General features: G+C 45.3%; 1 protein-coding gene across 50 annotated transcripts in view; it reads right to left on the bottom strand.

Annotated features, from left to right (window-relative positions):
- Positions 1-19,413, bottom strand: part of TCF7L2 (transcription factor 7 like 2) — a 221,049-nt gene extending 201,636 nt beyond the window's left edge. For 27 of the 50 annotated variants that reach the window (XM_074002740.1, XM_045361536.2, XM_074002741.1 and 24 more), the window contains exons 1-3: positions 18,713-19,413; positions 18,388-18,454; positions 18,054-18,178 (exon numbers count right to left, since the gene is read on the bottom strand). In XM_074002740.1, coding sequence (XP_073858841.1) covers positions 18,054-18,178; positions 18,388-18,454; positions 18,713-18,901 — 381 coding nt within the window. In that variant the 5' untranslated portion in view covers positions 18,902-19,413. Of the gene's footprint in view, positions 1-5,037; positions 5,107-18,053; positions 18,179-18,387; positions 18,455-18,712 lie in introns of all 50 variants that reach the window. The other 23 variants (XM_045361528.2, XM_045361558.3, XM_074002726.1 and 20 more) reach the window with 1 other exon arrangement.
- Between the last annotated feature and the right edge of the window lie 6,545 nt (positions 19,414-25,958).

Genomic DNA, 25,958 nt, shown 5'->3' with positions numbered 1-25,958 from the left:
GGGAGGAGTTCCTAGGAGCTAGGGCCAAAGGCCAAATCACTGCATGAAGGGGCCTGCACCGAAGCTTGGGCAATTGGCCTCTGATCACACCCAGATAAATTTACTGCTCACCCTACACGTATCACTCACATACCTAACAACTACTACCGCTGTTGCAATGACAATACTCACATCCAGCACTCAAGTCTCTCTGAGAAGGTCAGTGCAAGGCTAAACACACATTACCCCATGCCCCTCCAAGTCTACTCTCGGTATATGAACAGAAATGGAAATATGTTTCCCCAAAAGATGTGTGTGAAAATGTTACTAGAATTTTATTCATAATAGCAAAAAAAACTGGAAGCAATGCAAATACCCAACAACACAGGAAGGATGCATGCACTGAAGCACATTCATCGGTGGAATACTACTTGGCCATGAAAAAGAGCAAACCGTTGCTACCCAAGAGAACATGGATGAAACTCACAGACATATGCTGAGTGTGGCCAGACATGAATCAGTATATTCTGTAAGATTCCATTACATGTTTTTGCCAAAAAACAGGCAAAACTAATCCACAGTGATAAATAAAACTAACAGACTTTTCAGTGGGGGCAGGGGAGAGAGGAAGCAGCCAAATAACTGGAAAAAGGGGGAGACAAGGGAGACTTCTGGGGAGCTCTTTATCAGAAGTTAGCCTCTGAGGCCAAATCCAGCCACTGCCTGTTTTTTCTAAATAAAGCTTTATTGAGACACAACAAGGAATATATTCCTTTGGGTTTATCATTGACTGCTTTCAACCCACAATAGAAGCGCTGAGTACAGCTGACCCCTGAACACCCGGGCCAGGGACACAGTTGAAAAGTCGAGTATAGGTCAGGCTCAGTGGCTCACACCTGTAATCCCAACACTTTGGGAGGCCAAGGCAGGTGCATCACAAGGTCAGGAGATCGAGACCATCCTGGCTAACACGGTGAAACCCCATCTCTACTAAAAATACAAAAAATGAGTCGGGCGTGGTGGCAGGCACCAGTAGTCCCAGCTACTAGTGAGGCTGAAACAGGAGAATTGCTTGAGCCTGGGAGGCGGAGGTTGCAGTGAGCCGAGATGCGCCACTGCACTCCAGCCTGGGCAACAGAGGGAGACTCCGTTTCAAAAAAAATGAAAAACAAAACCTGAGTATATACCTTTTGACTCCTCAAAAACTTAACTAATAGCCTACTGCTGACTAGAAGCCTGACCGATAACATAAACAGTCAATTAATATATAATTTATGTATATATTATATGCTGTATTCTTACAATAAAGTAAGCTAAAGAAAATGTTATTAAGAAAATCATATGGAAAACATATTTACTATTCATTAAGTGGGAGTGGATTATAATAAAGGTCTTCATCCTTGCCTTCTTTGGGATGAGTTGGCTGAGGGGGAAGAGGAGGAAGAGAAGGGGTTGGTCTTGCTGTCTCAGAGGCAGAAGAAAATCCATATCTAAGTGGATCCATGTGGTTCAAACTCGTGCTGTGTCGTTCAAGGGTCAAATGTAGTTGCAACAGAGACTGAGCAGCTCAGAAAGCCCAAAATATTTACTATCTGGCCCTTGACAATAAAGGTGTCCCAACCTCATTCTATATACTGATCTGAGTGATGGTTTCACGGGCGTTCACATATGGAAAACTTCATCCACCTCTCTACTAAAGTTCTGTGTACTGTGTTATACGTAAATTACACTACAATAAAACATTTTAAAAGTCAATAGAATTTTAAAACAATGTCTTTTCTAAAAGATCTTTTAATTTTCGGCTGGGCGCAGTGGCTCACACCTGCAATCTCAACACTTTGGAAGGCCGAGGTGGATCACGTGCGGTCGGGAGTTCGAGACCAGCCTGACCAACATGGAGAAACCCTGTCTCCACTAAAAATACAAAAACAGCCGGGTGTGGTGGCGCATGCCTGTAATCCCAGCTACTCGGGAGGCTGAGGCAGGAGAATCACTTGAACCCGGGAGGTGGAGGTTGCAGTGAGCCGAGGTCACGCCATTGCACGCCAGCCTGGGCAACAGAGAGTGAAACTCCGTCTCAAAAAAAGAAAAACTTTTAATTTTCATTCTAGTTTTATTTGTGTTATTCACTTTGGGAGAATGTGGCCATCTGAGTTGCTCTTGTCTTTTCAAAACCAGGAGGAGCTAGGAGGCTGTCAAAAGTAGGAAAGATCTAAACATAGCAACTGCTATTGTGTCCAAACCTTTTATAAGAATGTGACGTGTCTATAGAATCACTCAAGGCCATTCATATAAACGGTGAGCTTGGCTGAGTCCTGAGATTACAGGAGCGATGGGAAGGGAAAAGAGTATGAGTCTCCTGTGATGCACAGGGTCATAGTACTCTGGGTTATTTTAGGATGTAGCTTAGGAGAGCAATCAGCTCAGCTCCTATTGAAATCTAGTGTTTATTAAGGTTAAACAGTTTTAAGTTTCCAGGGACAATAACTCTGCCCCGACAATCGTGTTGCATTTAGCCTTAAGTTGGAGAATGGAGCGAAGGGAACATGTCTGGTCTATGCTGTACCAGGGCAAAAAGATTATGAACACCCCAATGTACTTTGGGAACAATTTCATTTTGTCTAAGCTTTCCCCTTCTTTTCCCTTTGCTTCTTTGGTTTTGTTTTTTGCCATTTATCCTTTGATGATCAAACTAAAATTACAGCTAGATGCCATTTAGCTTGGCCTTGTGCGGGTCTAGCAGAGACTGAGGGAGAATGAACGCTGCAAAAGCATGATTCTGGGTCTCTAATAAAATGTCTCTCTGTTTGCCCACATGGGCATCAAGCCTTAGCAAATAGAAGCAGAGGAGAACAATACTACCTGTTCATGGAGGAATAGTAATGGTTTCAGTCCTCCAAAACAATGAGCTCTGTAATTTACTCCATCTTCCTCCTGAGAAAGAGCTTCACATGGCCTGCACCGTGCCAGGTGGTTTGGAGAAAGACAAACTGCTCAGCCTAACAAGGGGCACTTCAGCAACGGGTGTAAAGATACAACAGCTGGTCTGGTCCGGACTAGTCTCCCAGTGACATGGCCCCAGCCAGCTTTTCCACACCAAGATAAGGATCACTATCCTATTCAACTTCAACAATTCCCACACCCCAGGCAACAAGATTTTCCAGCACTCCCCGAGATGTAGGAGGCCTCCGGACATGGTATATTCACCTGTTCACCAAGAGTTGTACATCCACCCAGGCACCAAGAGTTAGGGTTTGGGCTTGTTCTCTAACCAAGTCCTGCATCTAAAGCACTTTCTGGGAGCAAGACTTACTATGCTGTCCATCAGAAGAAAGAAGGAGGGACCAGTCGGCAGCATGCCGAAAAGAACAACTGCAGCCTCAAGTTAAAGACAGGTCAGTCTTGGAAACAGTTAGGGGTTGAGAAGGGTAAAATCAAGAGTCACACTTTTCCCCCAAAAGACGCACACAAGAAGGTCATCAGCACAACTGCAGAAATAATCAAAAAAAGAAAAAAAAAAAATATATATATATATATATATTTTTTTTAGACAGAGTCTCACTCTTGTCACCCAGGCTGGAGTGCAATGGCATGATCTCGGCCCACTGCAACCTCCACCTCCCGGGTTCAAGTGATTCTCCTGCCTCAGCCTCCTGATTAGCTGGGATTACAGGCACCCACCACCACACCGAGTAACTTTTATATTTTTAGTAGAGACGGGGTTTTGCCATGTTGGCCAGGCTGGTCTCAAACTCCTGACCTCAAGTGATCCGTCCACCTCAGCCTCCCAAAGTGCTGGGATTACAGGCGTGAGCTACCTCACCCAGCCTCAAATATTTTTAAAATAAGTTGCTGTGGCCTGAAAATGAGTACAGAAACACTAGGAATGCACCAAATAAAAATGTCTGCTGACTCATGCTTTTCACTGGCGGAATAATTCCGTTTACCTGGGGCAAACAGCTATCTGAAAGTCTTATCGAGGAAGATGCAGATCTGAGATGACAGAGCTACAAAGATGCATTGTGGCTGCGGCTACCTAAGACCACACACACACACACAGATACACACAAACACAGACAAGTTATCTGCAAGGGCTCTTCACCAGAAAAGAAGTCATGGAATAATGCACGTGATCTAACAAACCAATATCAACTCACAAGAAAAGAAGGCTCTCCAGCTAGACTTTAATGCTACAGCAAAAGGTTTCAAGAGAATCCCTTCGAAGGGTTAAGGCAGGACACTCAAGAAGTTTTGGTACCATTAGTTACACCATGAGGTACATCCATCCCAGCAAAGCCGGGCAGACAGATGAAAATCGTATTAGTCTGCTCTCCCTCCTCTACTGCATTCTGCTGGCATCAGTTCAGCTCCGAGTCTATATTAGTCCATGATTTGTTTAGCCTTTGGATTTAAGAGAATGGAAGTACTACGTGAGCAGGAAACAGGACACTCATCAGAAGCTGGGATCTGTCGCCTTTCCCTTCCAGCACATTTAGTGTCGTACATCGACAGGTCCAAGAGAAACCAACATTTCAGGATGATCAGGTCCAAAGAGATATTCTTAGCACCACTTAACAAGATTTTGATCCACCAGAAACCACCCTCTGGCTGTCGCATGGCCTCCTCTCCCACCTCTCCCCTTAAGCCTTCCCACTCACATTGTGCCACCCTTACTCCCAATTCAACATCCCTCCCTAAGCAAAGAAAAATAGTCAAGCTGGGGTCTGTGTGCCCATTATACCCGATCAAGAAACTCTTTACAATAAGCACAGGCTTCTCTTTCTTTCCATATCTCTACATCATTTCAGCAGCATTTCTCCTGCTTCTCTCTCCTTTGCTCCCCTTCTCTCCCAGTGATTCAACCACCACCACCACCACCACCACCACCACCACCACCACCAGCACCACCAGCACCACCAGCACCACCACCATCACCATCATCACCACCACCATCATCATCATCATCATCATCTCAGTTGGGGTAAGGGGCAGAGAATAAAACACACAAGAGACCTACATATAGACAATTCAAGCTTCAGAATCTCTTGCGTTTCCTACCTGAACTGCAATCTGGTGTTCAATCGTTTTGTACGCAGAGTAATGTGTGCTGCCGGACTGAAAATGGAGCTGTAGAAAGAAACCAAATCAAAGCGTTCTGCTTATGTCACAAACTACAAGAAAACATCTTAAGCAGTTTATGAATAGCAGACAAACCTTCCTAGATTGAACTGCAGCCTTGGCATTCAATCAAGACCTGTGTACTTTTATTTGTTGCTATGGATAAGATGATCATAACAGTCTAAGGTAAAGTTGTTTTTTTTTTTTAAAGCACCTATTCAATAAGCATACAGGGAAGGTGGGGGCCAGGAGTGAGAATTAATGACATGAAAATGAAGGATGGATGCCCATTAAGACATAAAGGAAGCCAGTGTGCTGAGCGGGATGCTGAAGAAAAATGAACTGTGTGCTGCAAAAAGTCACCAGAATTGCAACATGTAGGCAAGAGGAAGGATTAGCAGAGAAAAGATTATGAGAAGCCACAAGACTGCAACAAGTACAAGCACCCCACCCCTATATTTCTAATAACTGGGCCCCAGCTCTCCAATGCAATTCTATTTCTGGGAAAACAAATGTGTCAGACAGAATTCAGGGGCCACCCGATGCCTTACACATTCTTTCATGATGACTAAGCTGTCCATCCCAGGCCATCTCTGTCACCTGCACTCTAGTAATCCACACTTCCCCAAAGAGAGGGCCAAACACTGCCAGAAAGCCACCAATTTTCTAACGGAGGACCACCTATTAGGTGGCAACTGAGTGAATGCAAGTCACTGATTGGCTCAGATCCTCCCCAAGGTCTAAGTCTGTCCTCAGCCTTTCCCTCTGAAGTCCTAGAGACCACCCATCAAAGAAGCAGGTATCCCGAAATAGAAAGAAACAGCAAGATTGTTCACCCAATTCTCACCTTCCCAAATAATACTTGTTAATCTTGGGATCCCATCAATTGGGAACACAAACACCATCTACTGATTTATTTTATAAACAATACAATAATCACTAAAGGATCTCAACAATTATCTGAAAATGCATTTTAATTTGCCATATAGGAACTAATAATGAGGAATCAGATGACCCTGGAAAATTGATGTCCAGTCCCCTCCTTGTAACAGGCAAATCAACTGCATTTCCCAACATGGATCTGTAGTATTATATCAAACTACTGTTACTACTCCTGTGCTATTACTACTACCAGAACACATCTGTGTTACTAGCACAAATTTACACTGCGAGTTTCAGATCCAGATAATTTGTATCTTGCTCCCTGGAAGGAAAACAATTCAGTCCACACAGTTTTAAAAAATAAATAAAGGGGAAAAAAATCACATAAGAACTTTTGAACTAACTCAAACACAAGGGTAGTAATCCAATTTAAAAAAAAAGTGTAAATCCATATTGTTCATGGGCTAAGTCTATAAATACCCATTCTAGGATGCAGTGGGCTCTGAGATCATTTTATCTGTTCCAAATAAACAAACAGAAAACATTACATACATATTTACAGATAGATATAATGTAAGTCTGCTTGCCCCAAACAGAGTATTAATCAAAATTAAAAGGAGGCACAATGAAGTGGGTGGGAAAAAACCCTACACCTGTCAAAGGAGAGTAATAAACCACAGTACCCTAAAACAACAGAAGATCTGACCCCCACACACACAGCCCCCCACACACACTCAGAAGCAGCATCTGAAGTGAACCGCTGGCAGGGCACAGTGGCTCACGTCTCTAATCCCAGCACTTTGGGAGGCTGAGGTGGGCGGATCACCTGAGGTCAGAAGTTTGAGGCCACCCTGGCTAACATGGTGAAACCCTATCTCTACTACAAATACAAAAATTAGCCAGGTGTGGTGGTGGGTGCCTATGGTCCCAGCTACTCGGGAGGCTGAGGCAAGAGAATTGCTTGGACCCAGGAGGCAGAGGTTGCAGTGAGCCAAGACCTCATCACTGGACTCTAGGCTGGACGGTAAGAGTGAGACTCCATCTCAAAAATAAAAAATAAAAATAAATAAGTAAAGTGACCCGCTGAAAAACAAAGATGACTTTGCACCCTTTGTCCTCATCTCCTTTTTGTAAAAACTGCCAGTCAGTAAACGGAGATTGCACTAATTACTGTGACAATTCTGCATCATGTTAAAACAACTTCTGTGCCTGGGACAGGTTTCTCTGCGAGCTTGGAATTCTTGGCCAGAAAGTAGCTCTTGTCTGAGAGGAGGGTTCTCCTTCAAGCAGAGTAGGCAACACTAACAACTTGTCCCTCTCTTTTCAGTTGGTTTTATTCTCTTCTTTTCCAATCGCCTGATTCAGATCTTAATGGAAACTTGTCCAAGCTTTCCTTCCCACAATCCCTGCAGAGCCCCTAGGCAATCTGTACACAGGGTAACCACAGGAATCTTATATTGTCAATTAAAATTGAATGGACACCTGATGACTAAGGCTATGTTGTAGAAAAAAAATTCATATAGTCACAATCTTATGAATAAATTAATCAAACTGTGGTTAATCCAAATTCCATTTTCACTTGTCCAGTTCTGTTCTTAATCCTTGCCTTCATCATCACCTAAATAACACCAACAATCCTAGAGAGAATCCTGTAATTGAAACAGTAAAAATGCAGCTGCAAGTTCCTTAAGACTCTAGCAGAGAAATCAACATATAGGACAAAGTTAATTTTACCTTCTCTTTCTTTCTGTCTCTCTCTCTCTCACACACACACACACACAACACACACACACGCGCATGCGTGCACGAGGGCAGACACCCACACTCCATTCTAACGCCCCCCACCACCCCCAGCCACATAACTTTCCTCAGGTGCCCAGCGACACAGAAAACCTCACCCAGCTCACGAACACACCACACACCCAGCACAAGCAGCTTATTCTGTGTCTAAGTCAGATCTTTCCTCCCAGCCAGCAACCATTGTGCTGGAGAGATTTCCAAGCTACACTTCCTCCAGCTACCGCAACAAGGACTTAAAATTTTCTTGTTTCTCCTTTGGGTTTCCACTCTCTCTCTCTCTTTTCCCAATACACTTTTCTTTTGAAAATGTATACTTTCACTGCTTTTTCCTTCCCTGTAAAAAACAAAGATATCTTGTTCATTATAATCTAATTTTTTTAAGGCACAGATAAAAAGTACAAACACCCAGTAAATCCCTGGCATTCTAAACTGGAACAATCATTTCTCTCTCCAGAAGCTAGAAGGAAGAATAAAACATGGTAGGTCATTTGTGCTTTGGAATAAGAGGTGAGATTGCGAGGTCTAGGACAAGATGACTGAGGCATATCTAAGTTTAAAAACCAGGTTCTGGTCAGGCACGATGGCTCACGCCTGCAATCCCAACACTTTGGAAGGCCGAGGGGGTCGGGGGGAGGCAGATCACCTGAGGTCGGGAGTTCCAGACCAGTCTGGCCAACACGGTGAAACCCCGTCTCTACTAAAAAATACAAAAATTAGCCGGGCATGGTGGCACATGCCTGTAATCCCAGCTACTTGGTACGCTGAGGCAGGAGAATCACTTGAACCCAGGAAGCGAAGGTTGCAGTGAGCAGAGATTGCACCATCGCACTCCAGCCTGGGCAACAAGAGCAAAACTCTGTCTCAAAAAACAAATAATAAAATAAAATAAAAACCAAGTTCCCAGGCTGGAAGCGGTGGCTCGCACCTGTAATCCCAGCACTTTGGGAGGCCAAGGCAGGTGGATCACCTGAGGCCAGGAGTTAGAGACCAGCCTGGCCAAGATGGCGAAACCCCATCTCTACTAAAAATACAAAAATAAAACTAGCCCGGCATGGTGGTGCGCACCTACAATCCCAGCTACTCGGGAGGCTGAGGCAGGAGAATTGCTTAAGCCAGGGAGGCAGGGGCTACAGTGGGCCAAGATCACACCACTGCACTCCAGCCTGGATAACAAGAGCAAAACTCCATCTAAAAAAATAAAAAATAAATTTAAAAAAAAAAAAAAACGGTTTCCATCTGCATCATCTCTTGGGACTGTCCTGCACCCGTCACCGAGAGTGCTCTAAGACCGCTCCGCATCATTTCCTCATCCGGCAAACATGGCTGCTCTCACCTGGTTACGCCCCACACCTTCAAAATGACGCCTCACTGCCTGGAGTACCCAGGGAGTCACCAGATGAGAACTCCAACGTATTTTCCGCTTCATTCCTTCCCATGAAGCTCTCAACAAAAATCAGTGACCAAGCCCATTCCCCATTCTAGCACCCACAAATGCCTCAGCCCTCACTCGTCCAGAGGAAGAACCATGAAGATGCGGCAGTTCTCAGCACAGGCTTGCAAAATTCTTCAGCAATGTAAAGACCAACATTTTAAGATTAACCCCTTCCCTTATTATCATCATATCTAGATTCTTCGTCTCATTTCTAATCACTACTGGGCTCTAAATTTGATGTTTCTGATACAAAACATCAGAGCTATCCAGATGTGGAATGGGAAACAGCTTTTTTCAACCACAGGAATCTCCTCAAAGACAACTAAAACAGCTGAAATCCTCGGTTGGTTTTTCCAGCACTAAGCTAACTTCTAACACAATGAACATTAATTTTTGATGACTACTCGTCCTGCTAAATTGGGAAGAGGTGGAACATTTACTTTATTTTCAGTTTTATGAATCACCTGGCTTTCTCTTATCTATATAAAAAAAGTAACAGATCATTTCCTAGGAGGTGTTGGTTTTTTTGGTCCACTTTCCTCTCTACCCTGTAGCTACTACCATGAGCCACTTGAAATCTAATTTCCATGTAATTACCTTAAGAAACAAAATACTTTTTTAGTATACCTAAGACCTTTTCTTAGGTCATTAGTCATTTGAGCAACCACAGGCCATTATGAGCCCAGCTTCCCCTACTCCCCTGCCCCCAGTCCTGTGTTGAGAGCCTTTTACATTTAATGGGAAATAAACTTTTGACCAAGATTTTGGGTGACTGCCTGCCCTTATAAAGTACCAAGGGGGGCCTCTGACTTCAAGAGAAAAGGCAAAGCCAGCATTGCCTGGTACTTGAGCTTAAACATTCCTGCAAAGAGATCTAGACACTGAACATTTGTACCATCCCCAAACAATAACTTAACGACAGCATCCCCTTTCACTTCCTGGCATTCTGCCTCAGAAATTCTGCTGCAACAAAATGCATGCCTTTAGACACAAGAACAATCTCTCCTACTGTCTCAATGCTCCATCAAATGTCTATTTACCCTCATTAATTTTTCTTTTCCTCAACCTGAAACCATCAGCTATGAGTCAGAGAACGATCATTAACTTTTACAGCTTCTATACGCATCCACCTACTCACATTTGGGGAAAGAAGTATTGACTTGCAACATTGCCCGAGACCAAAATTCTCTAAGAAGAAAAAAAGGGGGAAAAGTCGCTTCAAGAAAGTTTTATCTGTAGGTCTATGGGGAAATGCTACATTCATTGTTTTTCCACTTTGTGCTGTAAAGTCTCAAAAAAAAAAAAAAAAAAAGTTGAGCTTGAACTTGGTTATGGTGATAGGCATTTCTGGGTTGATTTTTGAGAAAAACGATGACTTTTCTTTCAACATCAAAACATAATTAAAGTTCTTAAACTGTTTGGCGAAAAAAAATAAAGTGAATCAAGTTTCCTGCCCTTGTACAAAACATATTTCTAGCATATAGAAAAACACGTGGGCTGAAGTGCTGAGACATGTTCCTAACACAGCATTTTTCATTAAAAGTTGCTACACTAACACTGTTAAAATGATGCCCCATCATTACTCCACTTAGCAGTTGCAGTGCTGCAACTCATAACGAATTAATTTGCATTAATGTGGGTTTCATGTGTCCTTCCCTGGGTATGCCATTGTGATTCAGGCTTAATAAAACTGACACGACAATAACATAGTGCCTTTTATTTCACTTTCCAAAACAAACCAACCCACCCAAAGACCCACACAAATCCTCTCAATTTTTTAAGCATTTTACTAATATATTTTAGTACATCATAATTGGCCCAGCACGAAGGAATCTAGTTATCTTCTCAGTAAATATTTATAGCATCACTCTTTCCCATTCATTCTGCATTTTCTTAGAGAATCTCACTGTAGCCTACATCTGCAATTCATTGACTTTACAATTTACCACATGTTGGGATGGGAGAGGTCTTAGCTCCATTTGAATCACTACACAAATATGCAAGTGATTTATCGGTTTCAAGCTAAAGACTGCAAGAGAGGGACTCCACTTTTCCTGAACATTACTTCTTCTGGCAGACCATGAACAATTACAGTGCGTACTAATTAAGCTCTGTAAATGTGCTGTGCCCTGCTAATGCCTACCAGGCCTCAAATTTATTTTCATGATGCCAAACTTTAGGGAGCAATTTTAACTCCTTCAGGGCTGATCCCACTCCTGGCCATTCCTTCCTCCTTAGACCGACCTGGTTGGGGCTACTGCATGACAAAAAGAATAAAATATAACAGGTCGAATTACCAGCCCGAAATCAGATGTGCCTAAGGAAGAAAAAACCTATCATGGGAAAAGCAAACAACACCTCGGCTGATAACCCGTTCAAAGATCCCACAGCCCCATCTTTGTAATGAGCTGTTTAGGGATTCACATCTATCCCTGAGGGCTAGTAAGTTTCTGCATGCCATTGATTAGAAAAGAAAACCTTTCGGCCTGGGTCTTTAAGTTTGGGGTGGATAGAAGGAAGGATCCAGTCAGAAATGAGAGCCATCATCTCTCCTGGCCTGGCAAACACCTCTGAATCCCACTTCCCCCCTATACCGCGTAGTCAGTTTGTAATGCACCAGAACAGCCCACTTTTTCAACATAAATTAAAATCAGTAGGACAACTGGCCTTCTCTCTCACACTCCGGTCTCCACCACAGATAATGCCCCACCCCCAGATGCTTACACAGTAACTGATAGGAAACACATCTGTGGCTAGGTAGAACGCCCTGGGTAATGAAGGGATCGCAGTCCATCTTTGCTGAGCAAAGCAATAGCCCTTTTTAATAGCCCAGCCCAGGGTACTCCCATGCCTCTCCATGAGGAAACTTCCAATCTCCAATTTCAATTCCCCCAAGCCCAAATCTTTGTCCTCTTGTATTACACTTTTCTAATCTTTCTTAGGCATTTATTCTGTCTCCCCTGACTACTTTTCTGTGCCTCCTCCCCCAGATACCAGTACATTTTTCGCAAAGCAGCAGCCCTCCCATCCCCGATGTAAACCTGGATTTTTTCCCCTCACCTATCATATTCTTTTAATCAACGCTCTTCACACCTCATCTCACTTTTTTAAAAACTCTCACGTTAACTAGTGTACTATGTAATGTGTACATTTTCCCTTCCACTCAGGGGAACATCATATAAATTAAAGAGCTGTCTCCCATAGCAGGTTTCTTTAAGTATTCTTGGGGAAAATGCATAATATAGGCAATGTAATCGCAAAAAAAAAAAAAAAAAAGGGGGGGGGTTGGGGGGATTAAGAAAAGAGAAAGAAAGGAAAAAGGGAGAAAAGAGAAGGGAAAACATGCAAACACCTAGAGCAACTTTGCTTTTGAAAAAGGCATTTGTGCAGAGCCCCCACTGAATTTCCATTCCTGAAAGTGCTCTTAATAAATGTGTGTAACAATAGCCTAGAGGAAACGTACAAGTCAGCTGCCAAAGGAGTGGTGGTGTCTGTCTCAGTACACTCAGATCGCAGAGGTGGGGGTCAGTGGAGAAGGGAAGGTAGCATTTGCGTTGGGATACCACCCCCCGCCCCATCTCATTGCTTATAATTAGTGAGAGAAATTTGAGCTACTGCCAATGTCTGCGGACCTTGAATATTATAAGGCCAACGTGGCGTCAAATATCTTAACATTCATAAGTGTTATGGGCTGTAAATAAAGCCTGTGGATTTATGACCTGGTAGTGTGCTTGCCAGCAAAACACTGGGGCACATTTCTTTCAGCAGACCTGTCGAGGTGCGAGTTTGCCTTTGGTTGTAAAATTAACCATTTCCTTCACAAATGTGCTCAATTATAAGTCAGAGTTGAAGATTTACTTACATGGTTGCCCATATTCACTCCCAGAAGAAACTCAGATGCCCACATCCCACACCCCTTTGAAAATAAGACCCTCAAGAATTTGGTTCAGCCTCCTTTTCCAAACTTTGAAATGTGTCACCTCAAAAGAATTGTAAATGCGGTCAAATATATTATCTAACGCCACTCACCAATACTAAAAAGCTCACACCTACTTCCCTGGAAAGTGCTTATTTATTTGGCAACTCCGGCATTTAAAAAAAAAAAAAAAAAGTAAATCACTCCTTGCCTGAAATCTCCTCCCTTCCCCCAATATAATGTCATCTACTTCCTGTGCAGGAGACAGCATTTGCTAAATCCAGGTTGTCTCATACTTAACTGCCAATAAACCAACTTCCACATAACTTCCAGACAGCTGGGGGAAAGGTCCTCGGAGTTTTAGTCATGGTCCAGAAACACGCGTCCACACAAAAATTTGCAGCTGTCCTTTCTCGACAGTGCATTTTTAATGTGATTCAGGGGGGCCTGTTGTGAAACATCTGACAAAATGTAAAATCCTCTTAGATACCTTCTAGTTTACCCACTGCACGTGTGTGAGAGAAGTTGCACCAGGATTTCTCCACCGAGAAATCTAGGCACTTTTTGCACACAGCCAGGGGCACCTTGTGGGATGTGAGGAGGCATTCAAAACCTGGAAAGACTTCTACTGTAATCTTTTAAAAGCACAGCCTCTGGTGCAACTATTAAAATGCTAGTTTTCTAAAGCAAATATTTTTTTTTAATGGTGTGCAGAACTGCAGCGATCCAGCACTGCAAACAGAACAGCATTCTTGATCTGCGAGCCCCCGGAAACCTTCCGGTAACTTTTTCACAGCTTGCTAAGAAACAGAAAGCTGACCAACTTCCAGCAGTGACTCTAAATGAAATCCCTATCAGTAAAATTAAAATCAAGGTGAAGAACTCCTGGCAAGAACGAGGATTGTTTTCCTCAAAATTCTTTCTCAATCAGACACAGAGGGCATCAGTCAAAGCTCCTTCCCTTAAACAGGCAAAAGTTTCCAAAAACACGTCTTTCAGATAAGCTCGTTAGGTTCCCAAATGCCTGAGTTTGTTTCTGGGGTTTCAGAAAGTTTCAATATCAACAAAGTGGAAAGCGCTGGCATATTTAATTTATAATCATTAAAATATGACCTATTGGGTGAATGTTGAGCCTATAATCCATACTGCAGACATTAAACCCCAACCTATAAAGATTAGCATGGAATTAATACGGTTACATTGAGATTGAAATCTAAACATGTTCGCCATAAATATTTCTGAAGGAGATGAAAAACAATTAGCATAAATACCAAAGAAGGGTAAGAACACCTGTTCTTTTTCAGGGCGATAAGCATTTTATTGTTCTCTATTTAAAATGTAATGACCTGTGTAATTACAGTAATATTACATTGTTATGTAGGGGCTTGGAATGTCACACTTTGAAAAGTGTTGTCAAAACAATCAGGGGTGAGGTGGGGGGGTGGGAGGACAACTGGGAAGGACCACCGTTAACCCTTCACACTCCAAGGTCTAAATCTTTTGTATCAGAAAGGATTATGTTGTTTCAGTGAGGAAAAAACATCCATTTTTCACAAGCCAGAAAGAGAAGTTGCCCGGCTAAATAAAACCCCAATGAATAGGCCCCTCTCAGTTTCCTTTAAATGCTGGATTCCAAGTTCAAAAATGAATTCAAGATGCAGATTATTTATCTGTTCAACCTAGTAGCAAACAGCTCGGTTGAAAAGCAAATAACTTTGGATAAGAGAAGATGCAAGGGCTCTAATAATCAAGTCCTTAAAAAGAAATTTCAAACCTAACTGGAATTTCAACCACCATATTCCTATTTCCCCTTTGCCAGGAGGGAAAAAGAAATGTAAAACTACTTTTTCCAATCAACTTTAATAGGTTACAGTATTCTTATCTTTAATATACAAATGTTACCACAGTTCTAATATTTGCAGTTCTAACACTTCCCATCTACTTAACTAGACCTCTCCTTAATGCAGTTTTGTATCTGAATCTGTCTTTTTAAAAGCCATTCCTATTACTGTATCAAAGACTAAATTAATATTATGCAGAAATCTTTGTCATTTTAAAATAAAATTATTACTATCAAGCTTTATGGTGTCTTCAGCAATTAAAGCATTATTCTTGAGATAATGTATTATTCATCATAAGCCGATTTAATGATACTCTCTAATTCTTTACATTCTTAAATAAAAAAGCAGAAATCAGGGTTCCAGAGAGTTTGCTTTTTAAAGGATGCAGCTGCTTACAGGTACACCATAAGTAACAGAAAATGTAGCAAAAATCACCGCCACCAAGGAGCAAAGGGAAAATAATAAAGCATACAGCAAATTTGTCTTTACACCTTGCCATTAAAAACACACCCTATAAAATACTAAGAATTTCAGAAGAGCATGGGAAGCCCGCTATCTTGCCTATGGATGCCTCCATTCCTCCCGCAGCTGTATCAAATCTGGAATTGCAAGCTGGCCCTCTGATTGAAGACGTCAGGAGTGACATACAACAGCCTACCGTCCTCATTTCCACTGCTCTGCTGACCAGCCTAAATAAATAACTTTAATTTTGGAGCACATAATCTAACCCAGGTAACAGGGAGGAAGGAGGAAGGGGCAGTGTACACAAAGATGTCTGCTGGTGTTTGACATGTAAGTACTAAAACTGCCTACTGAGTTCAGAAATGTCTTCTGAGACTCAATCTGATGTCACAGCACCAGGCCACCCGCTATGTCCACAATTAAAATAACTAGACGCCGTCTATTCCTATAATGCCCACAAAAGGGACCGATCATTGGGAGCCTTCCTTTTCTCACCGGGAAATCATTTATTTGCCTTTAACAATTTCCCTGTTTGCTAATTACAAGACAACACAACTGCTCAAGTTTGAGAAGGAATGGCAAGATTGCCAGCATCAGACAGGGAGTTTAAAAAGAGTCAAGAAAGCTAGCAAGTCCGCCATCAAAGCTCAATATTCCGATGGTTAAGTGGATTTTAAAATAATACCAGGGAGGTTTCCATCGGAAGGGGGAGGGGGGGAGAGGCAGAAATTCTCAGGGATTCTTTGGAATGTTGCTTGGGCCGGTTTATTGGTAGGCGAACACTGCGATTCTGAGCCGAACGGTCCCGTTTAAGATGCCCCACAAGCTCTCAAGAAAAATACAAAGTAAGCGAACTGTGCCTCCCCTACAGCTGCAAGCCCAGAGCGCGGCCCCTGCAGCCTGGTGGAACTGGCCCTGGAGAAGGGGGTCGAGCCGAACCGCTCTCCCAGCTTCCCAAGCATGCCTGGGCGCCGGGCAGGGGGGGAATAATTATTTCTCTTCCCTAGCCATAAAAAAATGACCGGTCTAGCATGCCCTTGCCATTTTGCCAGGGCCCAAAAAAACAAGTCAAACCTGATAGTTAATATTTTAATGCTTAAAAACACTTGTAGATCTGATCGACTCCCGTCCGGCAAGCCCTCGGCCATTAGCACCGAATCCACGGCTGCTGAACAGTGGGTGCATTATTTCAAATTGCTATCTAGAGTTACCGAAAAAGAAAAAACAAAAGTCGTGTGTGTAAATAAGGGGTAGGGGACCAAACCAGAGAAGGTGTAAAATGACAATCCCGGGAAGCCGGGAACAAATGCGTCTTGCGTCCAGAGATTCGTAATCCAGGCTTCTTAGAAGAGGGAGGGAGGGATGAGGAGGAAGGGGTTCAGGGTGAGGGCAGGGGGCAGAGGCCGGTGGGGGAGGGGATGAGCCGTCTTAACAAATGTCAGGGTTGGGCGCGGGACCGACCCTGCAGGAAGCGCCCCCCGAGCCCGGCACCCCGCGCTGGCTAGGGCCCCCAAAGTTGGGTGGCCGGCGATCGGCGGCCCACTCCATTGAAGGAGAGGCGCCCCGGCCTCCCTCGGCCCCCGCACCTCCTTGAGCCAGCACACCCTGGTCTCTGGCCCCCCCAGGGCCCACGACGGGCCTACACGGAAGCTGGCGAGCGCAGACCCCGCCATACATCCCAAGGCGCCAAAATTCCCTAGAAATACACAAGTCCGCTTAGAGGAGTCCATTCCGGCTGCACACAAATCAAGAATCCGGGCCGCAGGGGCCTCCCCGCCCCACTCAGCCCGGCTGCCCTGCGCGGCCCGGGAGAGCCCGCAGCCAGCGCGCCGGGCAGCCGAGCCCGCCACGGCGCCCAGGGCGCTCGCGGCCCTGCGGGTCGCCAAAGAAAAGGACGCCTCAGAGCCCCCAAGTTTGCGGTGGGACCAATCTGGGAAGTGTGACCTTCCAGGGGAAGGGGGAAGGAGGGCCGAGAGCCAGAGATTGCCACTAGAGAGGTAAATACATAGCCGCCCAAAAGAAAGCCAAGGAGCCTCTCCAGGGCCCCCGGCTCTGCGCGCTAGCCAGTTCTCAAGTCCAACGCCTGAAGGAAACCCACTCTCTACCCCGCGCGTCGGGCGCAGCACAGTCACTCGGGGACCGCAGCGGCAGCCAAGGGGTTAACCGGGGAAAGCCCAAGACGCCACAGAAGAGGGAAGGAAGAGAAGGAGAGAGAGGGAGAGAGAGCAAAGAAAGAGCCACACAGTCATCTTCCCAGGGTGAAGAAACAAACACCACCACCAAAGGGGGAGGGGGAACCAGAGCGCAAAAGAAAAGTTATTCGGATTTCCCACCCCCGCCCCACCAACAAAGCCCTGCTTGGACAGAGAGGTCTCCCCAACATCACGAGGCAGCAAACTGAAAGCAAGAACGTGGCGAAGTGCAAACAAATCCAGTCCACAAAAGGCAGAAAAGTTTGGAGAGTTTCGGGCCGCCTGGGCCACGAGCGGGGGAGGGGAGGGAGGGAGGGGAGGAGGCGGGGAGGGGGAGGCGGGGAGGGGGCAGGGCAGGGGCCGCATGCGGGGCCCGGCGGGCGGCGCGGGCGGGCGGGCAGCGGGCGGGGGCCGGGCGCGGAGGCACTTACGGTTCGGGCGGTGGGCGAGAGCGATCCGTTGGGGAGGTAGGGGCTCGTCAGGTCGGGGATCATGATGAAGGGGTAGCCGGGATACGGTGGCCCCTTAAAGAGCCCTCCATCTTGCCTCTTGGCCGCTAACATGGCGGGGCGGCGAGGGGACGGCGGCGGCCGCGCGGAGCGGGAGAGAGCGAGGAGAAACTTTTTAGAAAGTGCCCCGAGGGGCTGGGCGCCCCGGCCGGGCCGGCGCAGGGCCGGGCCGAGCCGGGCGCGGGGCCGGGGCGCGCGGGGCGGCCGGCCCGGGGGGCGGCTCCGGGCGGCTGCGGGGCGCGCGGGGCGTACTCACCTTCTTCCAAACTTTCCCGGGATTTATCTCGGAAACTTTCGGAGCGAGGCGGAGGCCGTCTTTCCGCCTTCCCGGAGGGGTGGAGGTGGGGAGGGCGAGGGGCAAACGCCACGCAGAAGGGGGAGAAGAGGGAGAAAAAGAATCGGCGAGGTCGGGGGGGGTAGAAAAAACAGGGTTACAAGTTTTTGCAATGGTGGCATCGCACGCACACGCCGCCCGCCGGGCCCCGCCGCCGCCCCCAGCCCCGATTTCTCCCCTTTCAGCAACATTTGCCAAGCCCAGGAAACAGATAAAAAACCCCACCAGCCCGAGGGGCTTTTCTTACCTCGGAATCGGAGGAGCTGTTTTGATTCGTTTCTGATTCATTGACTAGAGACGATTTGACATCAGCTAAATCCCTCTCTGCCGAGGAGTTTTCGGAGCTCTTCTCCTCCTGTTCGCCCTCGTCTTTGAAGGAAATCAGTTCGTCGTTGGCGCCTAGGTCATCCCCTCCACCGCCGTTCAGCTGCGGCATTTTTTTTCACCCACCAGCAGCAATTTTGGAAGAAAAATGAAGGAGGAAGAAAAGCCAAAAAAAAAAAAAATCACCCCCAAAAAGTTTTGCCCCCCAAAAAAAATATTGCAAGAAAAAGACGAGTCCAAGGTGAACTTTTTTTCTGCTTGGGGGTCTTTTTCTCCTGGGGAGGGGAAAAGAGGGAGGAGGGGAGGGGAAGGGGGGGGAGATCTTCTGCACGCGTGAGTTTGGGTTTCTTTTTTCTCTCGTTCCCAAGGATCCGATCAATGTGCAAAAAATAATAAATAAAAAAGGGGGGTAAAAAAAAAAAAAACAACAACAACAAGAAGTCAGATATAAAGAGCAAAGGGGGGGGAAGCCGAAGATACAGGAGGTGCTCGTGCCGCTCGGATTTGAGTGAGTTGAAGTTAGACTGAGAGCTTTTCAGTTCAAAGGCGGCGCTGATTGACAGATAGAAAAAGGGGGATCGAAATCCGGAGGAACGGAGTAGTCTGGGAGCGGAGATTATTGACAGGGCGAGAGGAACACACTGCCTTAATGAGATGCCGGAGGGCGGGGCCGGCCCGGTGACGTGTGCATAAATAAACAGCCGGGGTGGGCGGGGCGGGGGCGGCTAACAATGATCCTTTCGGGCGCCGGGAGAGGGAGGAGGGAGAGGAGGAGGAGGAGAGGGGCGGGGAAGCCGGGGGGAGACGGAGGGAGGAGTGTGCAGGGGGAGCGGCCTGCGCGGAGTGTGTGCGAGCCCGGGATTCTGGGCGAGGGTGCAGGGACTCGCTCCGGGTGGGGGCGGTTTCAGAAAGACAATGCGGGGTGGGAGAGGAGGAGAAGGGGGTGGCGACCAAGTCAGGAATCCGAGCCGAGGAAGGCGGAAGGAAAGCCCACTTGGGGGGCGGGGATGGGGAGAGGCCCAAAAAAGTGCACTTTAGAAATATTAGAAATAAATCTTAAGGGAGGGGGAAAAGGAAGGGTAGTATTGTGAGAAAGTGGTGGCTGGGGGCGGGGGTGGGGGGGTGCTTGGTGGTTAATTCAGCAGTGAAATCAGCCACACTTGGGCGGGATGAACAGAAGTGGTCAAAAGGAAAGATCAACCCTCCACTTTCAGAGAGCTTGGGGAAGTGAAGGGGCTGGTCAAAGTTCCTGGTCATCTACAATGAAAGAAACTATTAACCCATGAGGCCTCCCTCCTCCCTTTTTTGTTTATTAGTAGTGGATCATTTCATGAAATGTTAAGTCCCACTAGGATGAATATGCCGAAATGACTTTTTATGCAAAAAACAAATATTAAATGTCAGAAACATTAAAAGTACCCTGAAGGAATAATATATGATTCTTTTAAATGTAGAGTGGTGTTTTGCCTTTTTTTTTTTTTTTTTTTAACTGACGTTGGAGGTAGTAGGAAATGAGCTAGAGTCAAAGTCCTTTTTGACTTCGGAGGTGAAAAGTTTGGGCGTTAACACCGTCAGGGAAAATAAAACCGAAAGTTCACCAGCCCCTGGGATCAGTTGGGCTACAGTGTTTCTCGAAGGGGGTCTGAAATGAAATCCCCGAAAGACTGACCAAAATAATCAAGATGTAGGTGGCTCTGGCAGGAAATTGCTAACCAAACCAATGCTAGAAGACCTCTGGGAGAAGATGGGAAACCTGGGGCTTGAGGCAGGTATTTGTTGACTTTTAGGTATTAGAGGAGGAGCAGACTGATTTGCTACAAAATGGGGAATGGAATTATGTTAAAGAGGAAAGGCCCACCTCCCAAAACACAATGTGCCTGGGTGATAGAGCAAGAAGATTCATTTTTGCAAATATCCAGTAAGAAGTAGACTGGACACTGCAACATGAAAAAGAGAAAAAAGAAAATAAATAAATCAGTAGGATTTAGCAAATTGCCTCTTAGGAGCAGTATTAGTCTAAGTCCAGGATGTACTGTTATCCCACCCTTCCCTGAAAAAGCTCACCTGCACTTCAGCTGGCCCATCAGCACCAAGGTTTTCAAAAGAAAGCAAATTTGCCATGTAATATTTAGAGAGTTTGGGGTGCCAGCAAAACTGTTTTATAGGCTAAAGGCTCAGAAAGAAGACTACTAAAAATAATGATACCGAGATTGACAAGGCCAACGAATTCCCCTGCACTGGAAAAAATTCACAACCACATTTGCACACTAAAGAATATGCAGGCAAAATGAAAATGGGTTGGGGGGCAGGCAGAGAAGAATCACTGTAACTCCCAACTTTCATATTAATCAGAATATCAGAAGTAGAGTGAGAAGGAGCCTGAAAAGAAGTAAAACAAATGTGTACATTTAATCAGACAGGATTGCATAGGATACAAAGCACAGGGCTAATTAGTCTCAGCAGGTAGGACTAACCTTCAGACTTCATAAATAAATAAGGCGGGCGCAGTGTCTAAGAGGGAGAGTGGAGACAGAAAGGGGATTATTTCAAGACACCAAGTGAAAACATGAAGAATGAAATGCTTCACTGTCAAAAATCCATGTACAAATGGATTTAACAGTTTCCTTTTTTAGGTCTTTTACTTGGTTACCTTTAGATTGACACATTTAGTGAAATGACCAAGCTTTGCACACTTGCTAATTGTCACCTGTATTCTTGATGTGCCCAAGTCTGTCTTTATGCAGCGTAGACTTTCCTAAGGCTCATTTTAGGGACTGACTTACTTAAACTGGAACACATTTATAGGAACTCAATTTTATGGCAATTTCTTTGTCCTGTGTGGTAGTTTTTTGTTTCGTTTTGCTATTTTAATGAAACCCTCGTCTGAATTAAGTTGGGTAATGAGGTCTTCTATGTCCTTTATAGTACTACCTGTATAATGTAATCTCTGGAATATACTGAACTGAAATTTTAAAGAATGTACTTACTGATTTTACTATACTGGCCTGCATTTTTATCATATGTAAATACTAAGGGCTTTGTTCCGATGATTAGTAACTTTATCCATTTTGGCATATCCTTATTTTTCTCATTCAAAGGGAACTCTTTTGAGTCTTTCCTTCCTTAAATCTCTGATTTAATTAAGCAATTAAAAAGTTATTCTGTGATAGTGCATGTCCCACATTTAATTTCGTTACTTGGGCCGGGCGCGGTGGCTCACGCCTGTAATCCCAGCACTTTGGGAGGCCCAGGCGGGCGGATCACAAGGTCAGGAGATCGAGACCACAGTGAAACCCCGTCTCCACTAAAAATACAAAAAATTAGCCGGGCGCGGTGGCGGGCGCCTGTAGTCCCAGCTACTCAGGAGGCTGAGGCAGGAGAATGGCGTGAACCCAGGAGGCGGAGCTTGCAGTGAGCCGAGATCGCACCACTGCACTCCAGCCTGGGCAACAGCGTGAGACTCCGTCTCAAAAAAAAAAAAAAAAAAAAAAAAAAAAAAAAAAAAAAAAAAAAAAATTTCGTTACTTGGTGCCATACAAAGGCTTGAGTAGACCAGCAAGATTTCAGAGGGGCGAGATCCCTGATGCTCTGCAAGTCCCTCAGGTGATGCCTGAATTGAGGAGGGGGAGGGAATGGCAGAATTGGCACTGCAGTACCCAAGCAGCAAGGTATTGAAAAATACCTTGAATACTATTTGAAAAAAGGTAGGCTGGCCCGCAATGTGGATGTGTAATTTATAGATTTGGTGTGAAATTTTAAACACAGTTGACTTGGGTCCAAGTGCTGAGGCAACTTCTCTGTGGATACTGATGACTCCTGGTTTATAGGACCAAGAGTTCTGCCCAAATGGCAGAGATTCGAAAAACACAGGAAACCAGACCAGTTCTGACTTTAGCCTGAGCCAGGGGATTTTGCCACCATGGGCTCTGCATGTTGGGAAATGGGTGGAATGGAGGAGAGGCTGTGCCCTCATCCCTTGGAGTCCAGTTTGGTCTCTGCATATTTTGGGGGGAGGGCAGGGAGAAACTGGGCCCTCGCCCCTTGGAGTCCATTCCTGGCACCAGTCCAGGTTCCGAACTGTAAGTAGCTGTTCCTAGGCCTCCCCGACTTTGACCTCGCCCTCTTCATCCACTGCCCTTCTGCTGCTTCTCTTCTGTTTTCTCCTCTCCTTCAGCCCTCCCTTGATTACATCTCTATGGATACATGTTGATACCTTAAAGCTTAAGTGAGTAGGGTCACCTCTTCCAGAGGTGCTTCCTTGTTCATCCCTATCAATGAGCATGAAAAGGAGGTTTTGGTTTACACAAATCACCTTTTAAGGGTTGGTTCCCCCGCAGGGGAGATATGGTGAAGTGTTCGGTGCCCACTGAAATACAGTGCCTGTGCCTGTGCCTGTGCCTGTGCCTGTGCCTGACGGGACTGCAGAAATAGGCTGGCCACAGGCTATGTCACCTTCGTCTTGTCTCACCTGGTGGATGAGGTGGTTGGAATGGGCTTTTTTAAATTGCCTGTTAATATTCAAAGAGTCCATGATTCCATCGTTTCACCACATGCCCCAGTTATGGCTCAGAGATTCACGCACACCAGCAAAGAAGACAAACCATATTGAAAGCTTGGCTCTGGAATTTCAGAAAAACAAGGCTAGTCTGTCAGATTTACCCGAAGTGGGGAATACATGTTGACAACCATATTCGGCTCCCCCAATCTCTCAGCAAGATTCTACTAAGTTACCCTTGACAGTGATATGTACATGTGTGGGTGTGTGTATTTGTGTTCCTGTGTGATTTTTCTTTAAAGATCTGGGCTCCAAGATGGATGATCTGTTACCCCACTGTGTTGGACTTATCTATGCCGGGAGTGTGCTAAGGGAAGCCAAAAAAAGAATCTGAAAACATAAGGAAGCTATAAAATGGGGAAATGTTTAGAAGCCAAAGTCCTGATTCCACTGTGAGATTTTCTGTTTGCTTTTTGTTCTGTGTGGGTGATGGTTCCTTATTTGGACCTTGAGGAAAGCTACTCCCTTAGCCAACATAGGAACGTTAAAAATTGGACACCCAAGAGTTTTCAAATTTAGCAAGAGGAAGGGTTAGGCAAAAGCTCCCACTTCACAGGCATCCTCTATCCCCCCAACGACTCCGTGAAGGGACTTGGAGAGACATACACTCTCTCCCCCTTGAAACCCTAATGAACACTCTTCTGTTCTGACATTTTTCTGAAGTGCGGGGCTTGATCACCTTGCTTCAGCTAATAACAGGTCCGGGTAATAAAGTGACAATAATACCTGATGATCCAAGGGTTAATGGGGAGATATATGCATCTGTACAGGGTTTCATCACCTGCCTTCATAAGCCGATTACCACTGCTATAGGCATTTGTGACAGGAACAGCTTTCTGAAAGACATCAGTCCTCCATAAATATACTTTTCTTATTGACAAGATGTCTTTTAACCCTAATAGTAATGGAAGAAGGCCAATAAATGAAACATTTACTGCATAACTCGCCTTATTTTGGGGTGGTGTACAATTCCTTTCTAGCTGTCTCTAGAAGATGTTTTCAGCCTAATTTGCTCCCTAGAAATTTCGCTCACTACAGTTATACGTCTATGACGTTTTATTGCCTGAAGCCAAGTCTGCATAAGAACTTTCTTAAGATATACTTATCCTAATGCCAAGCTACAGCAACTGGGCTGCTTTATGCTGAATTATTTGTGCTACCCTGATATACAGGGCAGAGACTTCCCAGTAGTCATTGCCATAGGGTAGGTCTAAATGTTTCCGAGAAGGGGAAAAGAGGCAGGAAAAAGGTGAAAAAAGTTTCATCTAGGTTGATTTGTAGAGGTCTTTAGAATTAATAATTGGATGTGTATTTAGCATATTCAAATGCCTGAGGTTTTCTTTTGTTTTCTCTTTTTAAAATGGCTTCAATGACCCCACCCTGTCTTACAGAGCAGCTTTGCCCACTCAAATCCATTGCTGTATTCAAAAATGTCACAGATACCAAAGCACCTTCCACTAAAACATGGACACCTTAAAATGAGGCAGATACGACGTCCCCTGGCATTGAGCAGTCTCACAAGGTGGCTTACGTGTGTTCAAGCGACAGAGCAGGTGAAATTTCAGGAGAGGATGATGCCATTGTTCCCCCTTGAAATTCATCTAGGTGTGGGCTCACACACCTGCATCTGGCCAGAAGCAATATGGGATGGGGAGGAGGTAAAAGATCCAAGGAGACTCCCAGGTCCACAGTGTGAAGATTTCAGGTTTGGTCCTCACTAGGAATCCACAGCAGCATCAGCCCCAATCTGTCTTGAGAAAAGACTAAATCCATGTTGACCGAATCAACTTAAGACTGGATTAGAATCAACAACTCTGTCTCCTCCTTTGCAGAATTCCAAATGTTTCTGCAAATTCCAAACTCCAAATTGGTATGGATGGATTACGTTTCCTAACAAAACACTCATTTCGATGAGGAAAGGTAAGAAGTTTCAATGAATGAGTTCCGGGATCCAGAGTGAGTTTGGATCTCAGTATAGACAACAACATGCAGCACAAGGTTTAGCACCAACAAGAGAGGCTTCCGGTGGACTGCCATCTTTAGCAAACACGGTTCTGGGTAGCCCGAGGGCATTCTGTAAATATGTAGAGCAGGAAGGAGAGCATTAATCGTTATTAAAGGTTCCAGGATGCTGAGAGTGAGAGGCTATAATAACCCCCAGACTCCATGAGAAACACGGGAGCCCCTCCCAGCACCCCCACCTATGGAGACGTGGTGTTTCTCTTTGCCTGTGTCCCCATACACTGAATTTCTAATGACTTCTCACACTGCTGGAAATCCTCCCCGTGCTTTTTAAGGGTGGCCAAGGTTCTTGATGGTCTGTTGACAGCACAGGGATGCAGGTTCCTTGTTCTCATCCTGCAAAGGACTCTGCTTCTAAAGAAACCCAAGTCTTAGGCCAGGAGGAATCCGAAGAGGCCTCCTGGGGCCCCACCACTTCCCATTCTCCTTCTAATCAATGTGCCTTAGGGGCCAAAGGCCATAACTGATGGCATCTATATGCCTGTGAGACCCTCCTGGCTCTGCCACCCACCCAAACGACAAAGGTGATGACTCTATCTGGAAGCCAGATAGAACATTTCTTAGGGAAGGATCTGATGTTAATGTCTTTCTG

Source organism: Macaca fascicularis, chromosome 9 (assembly GCF_037993035.2).
Source record: "Macaca fascicularis isolate 582-1 chromosome 9, T2T-MFA8v1.1".
NCBI classification, from domain to species: Eukaryota; Metazoa; Chordata; class Mammalia; order Primates; family Cercopithecidae; genus Macaca; species Macaca fascicularis.
The sequence above is the reverse complement of the archived record's forward strand: the minus strand, read 5'-3'. Positions and strand labels throughout refer to the sequence as shown.